Source organism: Sus scrofa, chromosome 2 (assembly GCF_000003025.6).
Source record: "Sus scrofa isolate TJ Tabasco breed Duroc chromosome 2, Sscrofa11.1, whole genome shotgun sequence".
Taxonomy (NCBI): Eukaryota; Metazoa; Chordata; class Mammalia; order Artiodactyla; family Suidae; genus Sus; species Sus scrofa.
Genome location: NC_010444.4, coordinates 89,080,131 through 89,100,246, shown reverse-complemented (window position 1 = coordinate 89,100,246; position 20,116 = coordinate 89,080,131). Strand labels below are relative to the sequence as shown.

The following is a 20,116-nucleotide window of genomic DNA, read 5'->3' as shown; positions in this document are numbered from 1 at the left end:
ACTCCCATATTCTCTTATTTTAAAAAAAATGAGAACATGCAAATGCAAAAATAACTTTCATACGTGAATGCTGATTATAAACTGATATCTATAAAATATTTTTTTTGTAAAATAAGAAAAAATGAAAATAGTATGGTCAAATATCTATAAAATATTTTATTTTTGTAAAATAAAAAAATGAAAATAGTATGGTCAAATATTATTGTGCAAACGAAGATGGCAGTGCTACCAAAACTTAACTTGGAGCTGGCAGGCTGTACCACCATATAAGAGCCAGAAATAACTCACTGGAAATCAAATCATGTATAGAAGGCAGTCTATTGTGGAGATATGTGTGTCCCAAGTTATAAAGTGTAATAAGCTACACCTAAACATTCAGAGGTTGAGTACTACAAAGTCTCCAAGTTAACACAAACAAAAACATATCCAAACACAGCATGTACATGGAAGGAATCATCTTTCTCAGCTACCTCAGTGCACTTTACAGTCTGCTCATCAGTTTCAAAATCTGCTTCCAGTTTTATTTTTTCACTTGGAAATCCTTGTAATGATATTCCATCCACTGAACTAATAACACTGAAGAAAAAAATTGTAAATACAACAGCATTATTAATAGCAAAAGCTTTATATGAAATGATTAGATTTGAACAAAGGGAATAGGAAGAAAATTAGGCATTAGAAATTAAAGCACTAGTAAGATATCTTGATTATGTACAAGATAATTAAAACTGTAGTTCATACTTATCTGCCAAGATTTCCTGATTGTATAGCAAATCATATCTACCTTTTTCAAGTGCTCACTTGTGACCTGAAGTTTAAAATACCTTATAATAGTTTCCTAACAGAAAAGCTGCCTCATGAATTTCAAAAATTCTATCTTGGGATCCTTCAGTGTTAGCCCTCTTCTTCCTTTTTTGCTTCAGACCTCTTAGCCAAACTCCAAAAAGGAAAGAATATGGGTAACTAAACAGAAGAGGGAATAGCAGTAATATTCTGCAAGGCTTCTAATGTACGTATTATTGAATTTGGTTGTTTGTATTTACAGTGAATCAATATAATACAAAATAAACATCCAAAGGGAATCGCTTCCTTTTTAGTTTTGTTTTTTGGCTGCCCCACGGCATATGGAGTTCCTGAGCCAGGGATCAGATCCTAGCCACAGTTTCGACACAGTTGCAACCTAAGCTACAGCTGCAGCAATGCTGGGTCCTTAACCCACTGTGCCGGCTGGGGATTGAACCTGTGTCCCAGCATTCCAAAGATGCCACGAATCCCACTGCGCCAAACTTGAAACTCCGAAGGGAATCTATTCCTTATTTGACAAAAATAATCTGAAATAATTCTGTGGAAATCCATATCTGGTATGAAAAAGGCAGTATGGGGTAGAAATATGTGTCTGCCTAAAGGTACCATACAGCAGACAAATTATCTTGTCTTTCTCAGACCTGGCATCAAGCCTACACTGCTACACAATGAACATTTTATCACTAGCCTCCTCCCAAACTAACCACACTTTAATAATTTACAGCATCTGGTGTTCCTTTTGTGGTTCAGCGCGTTACAAACCTGACTAGTAGCCATGGGGATGCGGGTTCAATCCCTGCCTCTGTCAGTAGGTTAAGGATATGGCATTGCTGTGGCTGTGGCGATTCGACCCCTAGCTTGGGAACTTCCATATGCCACAGGTGCAGCCCTAAAAAAAATAATAATTTACAGCATCCTGGCCAAGAAAATGTATGTAACACTGGTTAGGTACATGTGTGAAAAAACAGACTATTTATTAATTAAGAGTATAAGCATTTAAATTAATGGTATAATTCTATATTTACTTATAAAATATTTAATTTTGCTAACAGGATGTTTTCATCCTTTCCCCTCCATCAAATCAGTTAGATTTTGGAAACAAAAAATTCCTACCCTTTATTTCCCTTTTCTTCAGAGTCTACCCAGCAGATATCCACATATTCTCTCATGTCTACAGCATCAGCTTTCCCACATGTAATTTTAAAGTCTTTTTGTTCTCGTAGAGCTAGCCGCAAGCCATCCATTGTCTCTGGGGTAATTTGTACCATTAAGCCATCTAAAAATGAGAGTTACATTTCACATTTCTTTTATAAAATATCAAATTATATGTTAAGCCATAAATTTTGCTATCAAAAGATGTTCTGTGCAAGTTTTAAATCATCTGTTAAATCATCTTGATGGTTGTTCTATGCTAGAAAATATGAAAAATATTTCACAATGTTCAAGATTCTTTTTTTAATGGTTAAACAAAAGTGAGAATTTCTATTTTTAGCTATGATGAAATAACTGCCCTTTTGTTATGATAACTAACCATAAAACTAGACAAATGTATGAAGCAATTATTTTTAGGTACTGGACAACAGAAATTAAAAAATCAAGATCCCTACAGGAAAACTCAATAAGTGACCCCACAACTGCCCCAGCTCTCTGCTGGGGAACAATTTCTTCATGTGACCATTAAGCCTACAATGGCCCTACTGGGCTGAGAAGTCAGAGGTAAGAGTTTAAGGATGCCTAAAATCTGTGGTCAAGACACTGAAAAGGGAGAGCACCAGAAGAATCTGTGCATGGGCTTCTTTGAGTCCTTGGACTAGAAGAGGGACACATTAATAGAATGACAGTAAATAAGGCCTGACAGCCAAAAAACACATAAAAAGATGTTCAACATCACTCATTATTAGAGAAATGCAAATCAAAACCACTATGAGGTACCACCTTACACCAGCCAGAATGGCCATCATTAGAAAGTCTACAAACAATAAGTGCTGAAGAGGATGTGGAGAAAAAGGAACCCTATTACACTGTTGGTGGGATTGTAAATTGGTGCAACCACTGTGGAAAACAGTATGGATATACTGTTTTCTAAAACAGAACTAAAAACAGAACTACCATTTGACCCAGCAATCCCACTCTTAGGCATCTATCCAGAGAAAACCATGACTCGAAAAGACACATGTACTCCCATGTTCATTGCAGCACTATTGTCAATAGCCAAGACATGGAAACAACCTAAATTCCATCGACAGAGGAGTGGATCAAGAAGATGTGGTACATATACACAATGGAATATTACTCAGCCATTAAAAGTAATGAAATACCGGCATTTTTAGCAACATGGATGGAACCTAGAAACTATCATGTTAAGTGAAGTCAATCAGACAATGAGACACCAACATCAAATGCTATCACCTACGTGTGGAATCTGAAAAAAGGACAGAATGAATTTCTTGGCAGGACAGATACTGACTCACAGACTTTGAAAAACTTATGGTTTCCAAAGAAGACAGTTTGGGGGGTGGGGGAATGCACTGGGGGTGTGGGATGGAAATCCTATAAAACTGGATTGTGATGATCATTGTACAACTACAAATGTAATAAATTCATTGAGTAATAAAAAATTAAATAAATAAATAAACATAAGGCCTGATGGAAAACAGCTGTTACAGGGTTGGGAGCAAAAGAGATATCAGAAGTCAAGCAATATTGGGGGTAAGTGGTAGTCTGCATCAACCAAAACAGACATTAGCACTTCATTAACCTGAACTGTAGAAAAGCCAAGACAAAGCCCTTACAAAAATCTGCAGGCAAAACAGATTTGGAGACTGAGGCCTACCAGACTGTAAACCCCTTAGGATTTCCACAAATCAATCTGTTAACAAAATAAAAAATAAAACACACCAGCTCAAAGTGATCAGACACAAAAACACCTGCTTAAACATAAATAAACCTTCTTCAGCAAAAGTTAATAGAATCTAAAGTCTTTAAAGCATGTCAATAATAGGGAGTTCCCCTTGAAGCTCAGCGGAAACAAAACCAACTAATTACCATGAGGCTATGGGTTCGATCCCTGGCCTTGCTCAGTGGGTTAAGGATCTGGTGTTGCTATGAGCTGTGGTGTAGGTCACAGATGCGGCTTGGATCCTGTGTTGCTGTGGCATAGGCTGGCAGCTGTAGCTCTGATTCTACCCTTAGCCTGAGAAGCTCCATATGTCTCAGGTGTGGCCTTGTCAATAATGACAAGTACATAATAAAAAATTACTAGACAAAGCCAGGAAAATGTGAGCCCCTAAGCAACTGAAACCAACCTTGAGATGGCCAAGACATTGGATTAAGCACACAAACACTTTAAAATATTTATTCTAAAATATATTCAAAAATGAAAAGCAATATCGGCCAAATGTATAAACAGATTTTGTTGGACATCCTGCTGTGGTGCAATGGGATCAGCAGCATCTTGGGAGTGCTAGGATGCCCATTTGATCCCTGGCCTGGCACAGTGGGTCAAGGATTTGGTGTTGCTGCAGCTGCAACTTAAGTTGCAACTGTGACTCAGATCTGATCCCTGGCCCAGGGACTCCATATGCCACATGGTGGCCAAAAAAGAAAAAAAGAAAATGTATAAACAGATTTTATAAAATCTTAACCGAGAAAGAGAATCTAGAAAACCTTCCCACACAATTCCAGAACTGAAAATGTAGTCCATCAAAAACAGAAATCTTAATGGACAGGCTGAGGAGTAGATTGAAGACAGCAAAAGAAAGAATCAGAGAACATAATGAAATGTCAATAAAAATGATCAAATCTGAAGAACCTAGAGAAAAAAAAAATGAAAAGTGAACAAAGTATCAAAGACCCATGGGATGGTATAAAATAATCTAATGTAGATAGATATACATATGCACAGCTAGATATCTCCCAGAAGGAGAAGAAAGATCAGGACATTAAAAAAAAAAAAAAAAAAAGTAGAGTGTCCGTCTAGGTGCAGCAGAAAGAAATCTGACTAGGAACCATGAGGTTGCAGGTTCAATCCCTGGTCTCACTCAGTGGGTTAAGGATCCAGTGCTTCTGTGAGTTGTGGTGTAGGTGGCAGACGTGGCTCAGATCTGGCATTGCTGTGGCTCTGGCGTAGGCTGGCAGCAACAGCTCTGATTAGACCCCTAGCCTGGGAACCTCCACGGGTGAGGCCCTAAAAAGACAAAAGATCAAAAAAAAAAACAAAAAAGTAAGAAATTCCCAAATTTGATGAAAAATATTGACATACACATCCAAGAAGCTCAATAAATGCTAAGTAGGATGAATACAAGGAAAACCACATTGAGACACATCACAGTAAAAATAGTAAAAACCAAAGGTGAAAAGGCTATCCTGAAAGCAGTCTGAGGAAAAGGGCACATTAAATAAAAGGAAAATATAAAAACTGTTATTTACTTTTTATCATTTCTATAAAATGACATCTTTTTAAAAAAAGACTTTCAAAGCAGAATTTTTTTTTTTTTTCCTTTTCGGCCATATCTGCAGAATATGGAAGTTCCTGGGCCAGGTAACAAATCTGTGCTGGAACTATAACCGGTGCCACAGTTGTAGCAACACTGGATCCTTAACCCACTGCATCAGGCCAGGAATCAAACTGGCCTCCACAGAAACAAGCCAGATCATTAACCCACTGCACCACGGTAGCGACCCCCCAAGGTACAACTTTCTACCTAGCAAAAATACCCTTAAAAAATGAGAATGAAATAAAGGCACCATAAGAGAAATGAAAGGCAAGACAACTTTAGATAAATGAAAGCCAGCCAATTTGCACTGTAAAAAATACTAGTGACTTCTGGTTTCTGCCCTAACATGTAAAGAGCTTGGACGTTGTCACTCCCATCTTCATAACAAGAAAGAAGCTCAACAATAAAATGACTAGGAATAAACTGAACTGCTATTCAACATAGCACTGAAAGTCCTAGCCACAGCAATCAGACAAGAAAAAGATAAGTTATCAAAGAGATAGAAGGAAAGAGGTAAAACTGTCATTCTATACGGATGACATGATATCCCAAATGGAAAAGCCTAAAGACTCTACACCAAAACTATTAGAACTGATAAACGAATTCCACAAGGAAGCAGGATACAATACTGACAGACAGAAATCCATTGCATTTCTTTAACAATAAACAATCAGAAAGAGAAAGTTAAAAAAAAAAAAAAAAACCTTTTAAAAACTGTGTCAAAAGGAGTTCCCTGGTGTCCTAGCAGTTAAAGGTCTGATGTCACTTCTGTGGCTCAAGTCACTGCTGTGGTTCAGGTTTGACCCCTGGCCCAGGAACTTCTGCATACTGTGGGCATGGCTAAAAAAATTAAAAATAAACAAAATTGCATCAAAAAAACTCTCCAAACCCTAGGAGTTAACTTGACCAAGGAGATGAAAGACTTACACACTAAGAACTACAAAATACTGATAAAGGAAACTGAAGCTAAATCAAAGAAATTAAAAGATATCCCATGTGCTCTTGGGACGAGAAGAATTAATTTTGTTAAAATGGCCATACCACCTAAAGCAATCTACAGACAATGCAATCCCTAGCAAATTACCCATGACATTTTTCACAGAGCTAAAATAAATAATCTTGAAATTGACATGGAACCACAAAAGACCCAGAACTGCCAAAGCAATCCTGAGGAAGAAGAACGAAGATGTAGGCATAAGCTTCCTAATGTTCAGACCATATTATGGTAATCAAAACAACATGGTATTGGCATAAAAACAAACATAAATCAATAGAGCAGAACAGAGAAGCCAGAAATAAACCTGCACACCTACAGTCAATCTTTGACAAAGGTGGCAAGTATATACAATGGAGAAAACACAGTCTTTTCACTAAGTGGTGGTGGGAAAGCTGGTCAGCCTCATGTTAGTCAAGGAAAGCACAACACTCCTTCATACCATATAAAAAATATAAAGACCTAAATATAAGACCTGACATCAAAAAACTCCTAGGAGAGAAAACAGGCAAAACATTCTTGGACATAAATTATAGCAATATTTTCTTAGGTCAGTCTCTTAAGACAAAAGAAACAGAGGCAAAAATAAACAGATGGGACCTAATTAAACTCAAAAGCTTTTGCACAGGAGTTCCCGTTGTGGCACAGTGTTTAATGAATCCAACTAGGAACCATGAGGTTGCGGGTTCGATCCCTGGCCTTGCCCAGTGGGTTAAGGATCTGGCATTGCCATGAGCTATGGTGTAGGTTGCAGACGTGGCTCCGATCTTGCGTTGCTGTGGCTCTGGCGTAGGCCGGCGGCTACAGCTCTGATTAGACCCCTAGCCTGGGAACCTCCATATGCCGCAGGAAGCAGCCCTAGAAAAGGCAAAAAGACAAAAAAAAAAAACAAAAAAACAAACAAACAAAAAAAACTTTTATAAACAAAATGAAAAGAGAACCTACAGAATGGGAGAAAATATTTGCAAATGATGCAACAATAAGAGATTAATTTCCAAAATACACAAACAGCTCATATACCTCAATATAAAAAAAAAAATCAATACAATCCAAAAAATGGGCAGAAGACCTAAACAGACATTTCTCCAAAGAAGACATACAGAAGAGAAAGAGGCACATGAAAACATGCTCACTGCTGCTATTAGAGAATGCAAATCAAAACTATAATAAGGTATCACCTCACACAGGTTAGAATGGCTTTCATCTAAAACCCTACCAATAGGAGTTCTCGCTGTGGCTCAGCAGAAATGAATCTGACTAGCATCCAAAAAGTCTACAAATAATAAATGCTTGAGAAGGTGTAGAGAAAAGGAAACTCTCCTACAATAATGGTAGGAATGTAAGTTGGTACAGTCACTATGGAAAACAGTATGGCGGTTCCTTAAAAAACTAAAAATAAAGCTACTATATGATCCAGTAATTGAACTCCTGGACATATATCCAGAAAAGATGAAAACCCTTAATTTGAAAAGATACATGCACCCCAATGTTCATAGCAGCACTGTTTATAATAGCTAAGACATGGAAGCCACCAAAGTATCCACCGACAGATGAATGAATAAAGAAGATATGGTATATATGTGTACCACACACACACACACTGGAGTACTACTCAGCCATTAAAAAAGAATGAATTTTTGCCATTTGCAACCACATGAACAGACTTGGAGGGTATTATGCCAAGTAAATTAAGTCAGACAGAGAAAGACAAATACTGTATCACCTATATGTGGAATCTAAAAAATAAAACTAGTGAATTTAACAAAAAAGAAACAGACTCATATATATAGGGAACCTAGGGGTTACCAGTGGGAAGAGGTAAGCAGGGAGGGGCAATATAGGGGTAAGAGATTAAAAATTACAAACCGAAAAAAAAAAGTACAAGCTAGTATGTATAAAATGAATAAGATACAAGGGTACATACTACAGTACAGGGAATAAGCCAATATTTTATAACTATAAGTGAATACAACCTTTAATTGTGACTCACTTTGTTGTATACCTGACACTTATGAAATATCAACTAATTTTAAAAATTAGAATGGCATTTACATTATACTAAAATTATAATAAATTAACATTTACATCAGCAATAAAATCTATAAGGTACAGGAATAAATCAAGAAAAGATATTCAAGACCTATATAAAAAATATAAAGTCTTACTGAAAGATATGAGGTATTATCTAAATAAATTGAAAGTAGTCACTATACATGAATAGAAACAATGAAAATGTAAAATATGCCAGTTTTCTCAAAAATTTAACTAGCAATTTAATGCAATTTCAATAAAAAGTCATGTCCCTTTTAGAACCTGACAAGTTGATCCCAAAATTAATATGATAAAACAAAAGGCTTAGATTGTACAGAGCACTACTAAAATGAGGAATAAGGCATGTGTGTAACATCAGAGATGGGAGGACTTCCTATAAAGCTATGTAATTGAGATAGTATGTAAGAGGATATCAGTGAAAATGCAGACTAAGAATCTCCAAAAGTACTCCATAAAAGAACAAGGAAACTGATCAACTGTCAGACGCAAATTTTTCAAAGCTCTGGAAGTTAATCAAAGGCTGGAGCAAGCTGGGGAAAAATGTATTTAAGAAAAACAGAAGGATCCTTATAAAAACAGCAAGCTTTGTTTTATTTTAACTTTCCTATTCCCAACTCCTCCTCTCAAGCTTAGCAGAAGTCTTAAAAACCAACAGCCTGAAATCAAAGTGAAAATCAACAGCTTGGTATCCACTGCAGAGGGCAAATGGGGCTGGAGCTCATTCAAAACCATATTACTGAAGAATTTCATTTTGTGACTTGTCAGGTGGTTCCCTGGAAGACTTCACTTACAATACTGCCTTTTTTTTTTTTTTTTTTTTTTTTTTTTTTGGGTCTTTTCTAGGGCTACACCCAAGGCATATGGAGGGTCCCAGGCTAAGGGTCCAACCAGAGCTGTAGCAGCCAGCCTATACAACAACCGCAGCAATGCGGAATCCGAGCCACATCTGCGACCTATACCACAGCTCACGGCAACGCCAGATCCTTAACCCACTGAGCAAGGTCAGGGATTGAACCTGCAAACTCATGGTTCCTAGTCGGGTTTGTTAACCACCGAGCCACAACGCTGTCTTTATTTGACCTGACTATAAGGTTGCCCAGTGAAAAAGTCTTTTCTTTTCTTTTTTTTTTCTGTCCTTTTAGGGCCATAGCCACAGCACATAGAAGTTCCCAGGCTAGGGGTTGAACTGGAGCTGCAGCTGCAGGCCTACAACACCACCACAGCAACACCAGATCAGAGCTGCGCCTGCAACCTACACTCCAGCTCATGGCAGTGCCAAATCCTTAACCCACTGAGTAAGGCCAGGGATTGAACCCACATCCTCATGGACACTAGTCAGGTTCATTACCGCTGAGCCACAAAAGGAACTCCAAAAAAGTCTTTTCTTAGGGAACATTTGTCAAAAACAGAGGAGTTTTTATTGAAATTGCATTAAATTGCTAGTTTAATTTTTGAGAAAACTGGCATATTTTCTATTTTCATTATTTCTATTCATGTATAGTGAATAGTCCCCTAGCCTGGGAACTTCGATATGCCACAGGTGCAGCCCTAAAAACAAAACAAAACAACAACAACAAAAACAATTAGGGGCCCATCATCAACATCATAGCTACCTGTGGCAGCAGAAAACTGTAGAGGCAAACAATAAGCCAACCAACCACTTAAAGGAAAAGTTGGGGAATAAGATGCGCATGAGAGCTTTAAAAAACTCTAACATGTTTCTGGGAATTTAGAAGATGGCATGCTTCTAAAATATTGTATGCATGCCCAGGGTGTGTGCATGCCAAGGAAGGACTAGAGAAGACCCTAAACTCTTACCTCAGACTGACTTTTAGACTATGCACAAGCAGGAAGTGCAGGCTAAGGCAGACTTGGTCAATCTTGAGGTAGACTCAAATATGAAAACTAAAATTTTATGTAGTCGTGCTCTAGTTTTTGGGCTGGGTGAGTGAAGATTTCACATAAGTTTGTGGTACTATGCTTTGTAATTCACATATATATTCTTTTGCAAGTAGCCAATACATTTTTAAATGGAAATGGAAAACATCTTTACATTAAAACAATCTTAAAGATGAAACTCATACCTTCAACTATGCTGGATTTGGCAAGAAACCCTGAAGATGCTTTTAAAGCTCCATTGAATACCACAAAACTTGCACCTGTCACTGATTAAAAAAAATAATAATTATTACTTATGTTTTAACCTGCTCTTTTTTATGCTATATATTTGTTAAATGCATAACGTAGAACATAGCACATTTTAAGTAACTGATATATGCCACGCCATGCCCATACCACTTATTTTAGAATAACAACAACAAAAAAAACCAAATAAAATATTGCAAAGAAGTTATTTAAAGCTTGTATCTAATGATTGATGACTGTTGTATTATTTACAATGTTTGTACTTTTTTAATTTTTTTTTTTTTTTTTTTTGGTCTTTTTGCCTTTCCTGGGGCCACTCCCTAGGCATATGGAGGTTCCCAGACTAGTGGTCTAATGGGAGCTATAGCCACCGGCCTATGCCAGAGCCACAGCAACACCAGATCCGAGCAGCGTATGCGACCTACACCACAGCTCACGGCAACACCGGATCCTTAACCCACTGAGCAATGCCAGGGATCGAACCTGCAACTTCATGGTTCCTAGTCGAATTCATTAACCACTAAGCCACGATGAGAACGCCTAATTTTTTTAAAAAAAAATTTATTTATTGGAATTCCCATTGTGGCACAGCAGAAACGAATCCAACTAGGAAACCTGAGGTTGTGGGTTCGATCCCTGGCCTTGCTCAGTGGGTTAATGATCCGGCATTGCCGTGAGCTATAGTGCAGGTAGCAGACGAGGCTCAGATCTGGCTTTGCTGTGGCTATGGCATAGGCCGGCAGCTGTAGCTCTGATTCAATTGCTAGCCTGGGAACCTCCATATGCCATGGGTGCGGCCCTAAAACAAACAAAAAAACATGATTTGTTTGCTTTTTAGGGCCACAGCTGCAGCATATGGAAGGTCTCAGGCTAAGCACTGAATCAGAGCTGCAGCTGCAGGCCTAAGCCACTGCAACTCGGGATCCAAGCCATGTGTGTGACCTACAATACAGCTCACACAACTCTGGCTCCTTAACCCATGAGCTAGGCCAGGGATTGAACCTTCATCCTCATGGATACTAGTCAGATTCATTACCACTGAGCCCCTGTGAGAACTCCCATATTTTTTTTTTTTTTTTTGTCTTTTTAGGGCTATACCTGTGGCATAAGGAGGTTCCCAGGCTAGGGGTCAAATAGGAGCAGCAGCCACTGGCCTAAACCACAGCTATAGCAACACACCAGATCTGGGCTACATCAGCAATCTATGCTGCAGCTTGCGGCAATGCTAGAGCATTTAATCTACTGTGCAAGGCCAGGGATAGAATCAGCATCCTCATGCATACTACTTGGGTTCTTAACCTGCTGAGCCACAGTGGAAACTCCTACAATGTCTGTAATTAAGTGAGGGTGTGGGAAATCAATTATCTAGCATGAATGAAAGCACAAATCAGAACAATCTCTATAGAGGTCAACTATATAAAGAGCTATTAAAATTATGTTTGCTTTGATGTACCAATTCCACTTTCAGGAATTAATGGCACATATACAAGATTATTCACTGTGAATTTTTATAAATAGCTAAGAATTGACAGCAATTGTCAATTAAGAAGGGAAAATTAAATGATGTTCCATATAAAGTGGAAAGCTATGTACAATGTGGAAGTTCTTTATATACTAACAAAGAATAATCTTTAAAAGAAAAAAAAGGTTCACACAGAAAAGAAAATCATGGACTTGGAGAACAGACTTGTGGTTGCCCAGGGGAAGGAGAAGGGAGGGGGAGGGATCGGGAGTTTGGGGTTAATGGATGCAAACTATTGCTCTTGGAATGGACTTAAAATGAGATCCTGCTGTGTAGCACTGAGAACTATGTCTAGATACTTACACTGCAACACAACAATGGGAGGAAAAATTATGTATACATGTATGTGTAACTTGGTCCCCATGCTGTACAGTGGAAAAAATAAATAAAATTAAAAAAAAAAGAAAAAAAAAGGTTCAGAATGTAAAGAATGTTAAAACTTTTTTAAAAAGGGGAACAAAATGTGTGTGTAGAGGGGTTTGCTTAAAGATACAACAAAGCAAGAGGTCTCTGAAAGAATTTACCAGAAACTAATAACATTGGTTTGGTTCCCTATGTAGAGGGCAAGAGGGTAGTTTGGGCATCCAGGGAAGAAAGGATATTTTGCAGTGTAAATATTTATACCTTTTGAATGTCATACCACATAAATAATCATCAAATAAATATGAAGTAGCTGTTAAATTGTCAATGGCATGTTAAATTTTAAAAAGCACAATATGGAGTTCCCCTTGTGGCTCAGCAGAAATAAATCTGACTAGCATCCATGAGGACACAGGTTCAATCCCTGGCCTCACTCAGTGGGTTAAGGATCCGGCATTGCTGTGAGCTGTGTAGGTCACAGATTCGGCTCAGACCTGGTGCTGCTGTAGCTGAGGCGTAGGCTGGCAGCTGTAGCTCCGAATGGACCCCTAGCTTGGGAACCTCCATATGCCATGGGTGCCGTCCTAAAAAAGCAAAAAAGTAAAAAAATAAAAAACTTAAAAACCACAATAGAAAAGTAAATATCTGGTATAAGAATCATCTATTTAACACATATATCAATATTAGAAGAAAATTATGTCAACAAAGACATATCTTGGTACTTTTTCCCTTTTACTACATTTCTTGAAACATTTTCTAAGCTTACTAAAAATGAATATATATACTTTCATAATCAGAGGAAAGAATTTTATTAGCAGCCAGAATGTCTATTTTAAATGTGTTATTTAACAATAATGTATTAATTTTATGGACTACATACTTCTACTTAACTTTCAGTTTGTTAGGCTCTCTACTACAAGGATTTGGTAATCATGGCAGTCATTAATGCCATTCAGCCAGAAATGAAAGTACTGATACTTGCATTACCATTTTTATCATTTTTGCATTCCCACATACAGTTTTAGAAGTCATTCTTCATCCATATCTACCCTGTATTCCCCTCTAAGAGGATATGAAGCAGAGAGCAAACAAAGGCAAAAAATACCTCACTCCAAAGACATCTACTATATGGGTTACACTAAACCTGAATATGTTAAAATAAATTCAATATTCCAAGTCTTTAAACGTAATGTTGTACTGGATAAAAAATTTTTTAAATAAAAAAAAATTTTAACACTACCACATACAGGAGTTCCCATCAGGGCTCAGCGGTTTAACGAATATGACTAGTATTCCTGAGGACACAGGTTTGATCCCTGGCCTTGCTCAGTGAGTTAAAAGGATCCAGCATTGCCATGAGGTGTAGGTTGCTGAGGTGGCTCAGATCCTGCATTGCTGTGGCTATGGTGTAGGCTAGCAGCTATAGCTCTAATTCAACCCCTAGCCTGGGAAACTCCATATGCCGGGGGTGCAGCCCTGCAAACACACACACACACACACACACACACACACACACAAACTAGCACATACACAAACAGAAATTAGAAGCAATTTGTTTGTATAGCTAAAAATTAAAGTATATTTATTTTATTACCATCAATTCAGCAAATAAGTTATATATCTATTCTAAGCTATATGTTATATATAATAAATAGTTAATATATAATACTATATTATTAATAATATATTACTACATATTTATTTATTAAATATTTATTTTTATTTATTAAGCATTTACTATTAAATTAATATTATTTATCAATAATTAGTATTTATTTGTTTATAAATATTATATAATATTTATATATCAATAATTATATTGTGTATTATAATTATATTATTTCATGTATATTATAATATATATTTATATATACTTCCTTTTTGAAAGAAATTCTACCTTTGAGGTGGTTTTATGGATCAACACTAGAAACTAACACTCACCTTTTCTTGGATGGCCAGTGGCACAATTGGCCTGTGTTTGATAAACTCCATCATTCTGTACACAGACTAGATGAGAATCTGCTTCTGTACTGAAACTAGCTCCAATACTAATGACATGTTCATTAGAAGAATTTATTACTTTCATTACCTGGAAAAAAAAACAATACTCATTTGAAACATTTTTAACATTTTGTAGTTACAATAATTCAAAGAGTCAATTTCTGACCACTTTTATCAAGCTTTAGTCTGGACAACTCCCTGTGAATGTCACTGAAACAAATGTTTTAAGATAAAATCACCTCAGTGAGTTCTCATCATTGCTCAGCAGTTAATGAATCTGACTAGCATCCATGAGGATGCAGGTTCGATCCCTGGCCTTGTTCAGTGGGTTAAAGGATCAGGTGTTGCCGTGACCTGTGGTGTAGGATCATAGGATCGCAGACGCGACTGTGACCGTGGCATAGGCCAGAAACTACAGCTCCAATTGGACCCCTAGCCTGGGAACCTCCATATGCTGCAGTGCAGCCCTAAAAAGATAAAATCACCTCAATTAAAAGACAGACAAGGAGTTCCAGTTACGGCTCAGCAGGTTAAGGACCTGATACTGTTGCTGTGAGGATGAGAGTTCCATCCTTGGCCTGGCTCAGTGGGTTAAGGATCTGGCACTGCTGGAATTGCTGCAGCTCCAATTCAACCCCTGGCCTGGGAACTTCCATAAGTCACAGGTGCGGCCATAAAAAGAAAAAAAGATGAAGCAGGAAAAAAATGAAAAAAACAGGATTAAACAAATCCCCTATTAGGAAACAAATCTAAAATTTCAAAAATAACTTTTTTCATTATATATTAGATAGTCCCATTCAGAACAAACAAATTTAACATACTTCTAAGGAAATCTATATCATTCAGTAATTATCTTCAATATTTGAATAAAGCAATTATACTTACATCGCTGTATTTTTTCCGAGGTATTTTTATGCAACTTTTCCCCATTTCCATATGAATAAACAGCTGATCTATATTATGCAAGGTATATTGGTAATTTCGAAGGTCCTACATAAAATAATGATAATTTCATAAACTTTAAACTACTGTCTATGAACATGTACTTGCCTATTCATTAAGTCCTTTTTTAAAGAGTATCCATCATTTTAAAACTTGTGATACATCAAAACACCATCCAGAAAGTAATACCAACTTCAAAAACCAACTAGTCCTTCCGATTACTCCAGAAAATTAATAAAGAATATCATTCTCAAGAAGAGTTCTGTAGTACTGGGGTGGAGGGTGATGGTGGTGATCTCTTTCTAGCTACAGATCTTCAAAAATAGAATAGGTCTGCCAACCAAACATGTATAAATAAAAGCAAATCCACTGAAATACTTTTCTATGATAATAGGTAAACACAAAATTATAGAAATTAGAGGTAGAAGGGAACCTGAGATCATCTAATCCAATCCTTCCTATTAAAAATGAGAAAACTTAGGCCACAATTTGCTCAAAATCACCAACTGATTGTCTTTACTTTTACTAAAGCTTCAACAACTGTGTAGATTTCACATTACCTAAATGTTAAGCACTACAGCAGAATGAATCAAAAGGCAGTATGAATAAGGTACCCATAAATTAGATGTATTCTAAAAAGCCTTTCACCAGAGCCCATTTATGTTAAATGAGTTAGGATTTATTATAAATGAAATTTCACTATACCGAATATGCCAAATTAGAAAAGGAAATATACATATATATATAATTTGCTAAATAAAATTTTAAATAACAATTTAAGAATATTCAGTTGTATTAATTTATGGATGATAGTAAATTTTTAGAGTTCTTGAGTCAGTATGATAATGAGCATGGAGAATTTAGAAGTCAATGCAGAGAAGTGACATGGAGCTTGTCATCTAACTGCTTTTCTTAATAAAATAGTTCAATTACTCACAACAAGTAAGTTCATAATAGTGTGTCCTATTTCTCCAAAAAGAGATTTTCGGCCTCTGACACTTGTTAAAGGAGCAGGATATGCTATAGATAAGAATAGAAAACTGGTTACTGTCAACAAAAAGCAAAAAAGGTCTTGAATTTATTAACTTTAATTCTCATTTTCCAAACATTATGAATAAACGCCATTCAATCACTTCTTTGAGGGAAAGTAACAGATGATGTTAATCCATACTGTGTATCTACTAGATGCTACAATGAACCTTTGCATATATTATCCTATTGAAATTCTAAAACAACCCAATGAGGCGAGTATGTCTACCTTAACTTTACAAATGGGAAAGTAGAGACACAGAGATTAATAACTTTGCTTGTGGTCACTAGGGAGCAGCACTAGAAATGGCAAAAAAACAAACAAAAATATTTTAACCTGAGAATTTCAGTTCTCAGCTTAGGTTAACCAAACAAACCTCTCCAATATCTATTACACAAATATACTTTCTTAAAATTCTAAAAAAAAGGCACCTGACATTATCTATTATACTGTGTTTCTTTTTTTTGGTTGCACCTGCAGCATGTGGAAGTTCCCAGACCAGGGATCAAACCTATGCCACAGCAGGAACCCAAACCAATGCAGTGACAAATGCCAGATCCTTAACCTGCTGTGCCACAGGACAATGCTGATTTTAACTATTTTAAAATTTTAAATCAGAGGAACCCACATCTTTGCTATTACAAACATATTTTTTATTTTAGTTTTAATTTTTTTGTCTTTTTGCCTTTTCTAGGGCTGCCCCTGTGGCATATGGAGGTTCCCAGGCTAGGGGTCGAATCGGAGCTGTGGCCACCAGCCTGCACCAGAGCCACAGCAACACAGGATCCAAGCTGCGTCTACAACCTTCACCACAGCTCATGGCAATGCTGGATCCTTAACCCACTGAGCGAGGCCAGGGATCGAACCCCCAACCTCATGGTTCCTAGTCAGATTCATTAACCACTGCACCACAACGGGAACTCCCACATATTTTTTAGTTTTAAAAAGGGCAACTAAGTTTTCTCTACAGAGGGTAGTAAAAAAACATAACACATTAGTGGTAAAAGTCATTAAAAATACTATGATTAAGGTACATGCTGACTTTTACCTCATCTTTTATGAATTAGAGAACATCCTTTGCAACTTGACAGAGGTAGTTTTATTTATTTATTTATTTAAAGACTGCACCTGCAGCATATGTAAATTCCTGGGCTAGGTTCAAATTGGAGCTATAGCCACAGCCACAGCAACCCCAGATGCAAGCCGCATCTGCGACCTATGCTGGAATTTGCAGCAATGCCAGATCTTTAACTCACTGAGTGAGGCTAGGGATCGAACCTACATCCTCACAGAGACAACACTGGGTCCTTAACCTGCTGAGCCACAATAGTAACTCCTCGTTTATTTAAAATGGTAATTTTCAAAAGGATATGGCTTAGACTGACATTCTGTCCGTTAAAACAGGATTTCATAAATCATTTAATTCTACATTTAATGATATGCCCAAATACTCTTAAAAGTGTAGATAATCCCCATTTGAAGATTACTAATTTCAGACAATTATTTTCAGTCTTTTTTTTAGGGCTAGACCTGTGGCATATGGAAGTTCCCAGACTAGGGGTCAAAGCAGACCTACAGCTGCTGGCCTACACCACAGCCACAGCAATGCTGGATCCTTAACCCACTGTGCAGGCCAGGGATTCAACCCTCATCCTCATGGATACTAGGCAGGTCTGTTACTACTGAACCACAAGAGGAAATAAAAAAAATTTTTTAAGGTAAGTTAATATAATAAATATGACCATCTAGAAACTCATGACTTACTAAGATGGTCAAGACTAATTTGATAGTAGAGGAGGACTGTTTTAGAATTTTTAAAGTACACTGAAAAAAAGTAGTCCCAATAATCCCTTAAAAATGTATTTTAATGATATCCCTGAAATACTTATTTACATTCATAATATCTGAACCCATGTAATTTAACTTTACTAAAACTTACCTTTATATTCTGTACCCAATCTCAACATTAAACGCATAGGAAAAACCTTTGCCCAGGGAATCTCTAGCTTCTGGATAAGAATTCCACAAAGAAAAGGATTACTTGGTAATAAGAGATCATCAAGTTTCTGAAAAGTGGGTGTAATAAACAGAAATCCTCCGTGATCCTTGCTACTGAGAAAAGTCTCAGTAAAGGTAATATTGTCCAAGTTTTCTATGTATTTTCCTAGAAATAAAATAATTAATAAAAAGATTAAGTTGTTTAGAAGCAGCATTCTGAGTTTGAATGTCCTACTATGAACTTCTCTAAATAAAAGCAAGGTACATTATTTTCCTTATTTCCACTAGTGAAGAAGCACTGAATAGACTGAGTGCACAAAATTCAGTTTTTCCCAAAGACTGAGAATTGTGAACAAATATTTGAGACTGCTTCTAACCATAGATGTTTTTTAATTTGTCCTTACTTCACAGTCAAGTGAGAAGTCATCAGCTCCCCCCAATCTCATACAAACAGAAAAGTATACAGTACCCCCCTTATCTGCAATTTTGCTTTCCATGGTTTAGTTACCCCTAGTCAACTGTGGCCCAAAAATATTAAAAGGAAAATTGAATAAACAGTAAGTTTAAATCTTTCACTATCCTGCTCCATCCCATTGGGATGTGAATCACAATGTGAATCACCTGCCAGCATATCCACACTGTATAGGCTACTGGCCATTACTCAGCAGCAGTCTCAGTTACTAGATCTACTATTGCAATATCACAGGGTTTATGTTCAAGTAGCCTTTATTTTACCTAATAATGGCCCCAAAGCACAAGAGAAGTGATGCTGGCAATTTGGATATTCTCTTACTGGGCCTAATTTATAAATTTTTATCACAGGTATATATGTATAGAAAAATAGTAAACATAGCGTTTGGTACCACTTGCAATTTTGGGCAGCCACTGGGGTTCTTGGAACTTATCCCTCGCATATAAGGGGGGACTATTGTATAGACACGTAAAAAGATCAAGAAAGGAAATATATTTTCACTTTTAAAATTAAAAAGAAAATGTAAAGACATTAATAACATAACATGCTAGATTTAGATTTAAGGAGACTGAAAATCATGACTAAGCTCTTTTAAGAAATCAGCAATCTCCTCACAAAATAAATCTTTGGTACAGTTAACATACGCAAAAGCAAAAATGTTAATTTACCCATCCCTTGGTCTGAACAGCTCAAATAAAATGCTATATACCTTTTAAAGCATCCTTATAAATGGTGATAAATAGTCTGAAGATGTCCTTAGGAATAGTATCTTCATTTGGCAAACATAATAATAGAATAATAATTTCTGCCTGTCCCAAGCCATGCAATCCATTGGTTGAGAAGTACCAATATTTGTCCGAGGAATCTTAAGTGACAAAAGCATACAACTATAAATGTCAACTTCCATTAACCAAAAAAATTTAAGTATAATTGTCCTTTGCATGAAGCACAAATTTTCAAATTCCTTATTTTCCCAAAGTTCTCTTCACAACTTTAAATGAATTATGTAAGATTAATGTAAAAAAGAGAAAGGATGAAAAATTATCTTACAAGTCAACTAGTAAATAACACTAAAACAAAAGATGCACTAACATGCTAAAATGTAGTGGGTAAGAATCAGGTTAGTTTCAAAGAGAATGAAAAGCTAAGAAATGTATTATTGAGTATTATTTATTACTGAGAATTATTTACTTCCTTACTTTTAATTAAGTCTAATGTCATTCACTTTAAAACTGTCTTTGTTGTTAGTAAATCAGGATTTTGCTCATCTCAATTACCAAATTTCCATTTATCTAAAAGC

General features: G+C 36.6%; 1 protein-coding gene across 3 annotated transcripts in view; it reads right to left on the bottom strand.

The window, feature by feature from the left end:
- Window positions 1-20,116, bottom strand: part of ZFYVE16 (zinc finger FYVE-type containing 16) — a 64,378-nt gene that overhangs the window by 8,991 nt on the left and 35,271 nt on the right. For 2 of the 3 annotated variants that reach the window (XM_021084492.1, XM_021084493.1), the window contains exons 9-16: window positions 19,526-19,681; window positions 18,286-18,510; window positions 16,254-16,336; window positions 15,260-15,364; window positions 14,315-14,462; window positions 10,431-10,511; window positions 1,918-2,080; window positions 471-576 (exon numbers count right to left, since the gene is read on the bottom strand). In XM_021084492.1, the coding sequence (XP_020940151.1) occupies window positions 471-576; window positions 1,918-2,080; window positions 10,431-10,511; window positions 14,315-14,462; window positions 15,260-15,364; window positions 16,254-16,336; window positions 18,286-18,510; window positions 19,526-19,681 (1,067 nt within the window). The remainder of the gene's footprint in view (window positions 1-470; window positions 577-1,917; window positions 2,081-10,430; window positions 10,512-14,314; window positions 14,463-15,259; window positions 15,365-16,253; window positions 16,337-18,285; window positions 18,511-19,525; window positions 19,682-20,116) is intronic. The other variant, XR_002341786.1, reaches the window with a different exon arrangement.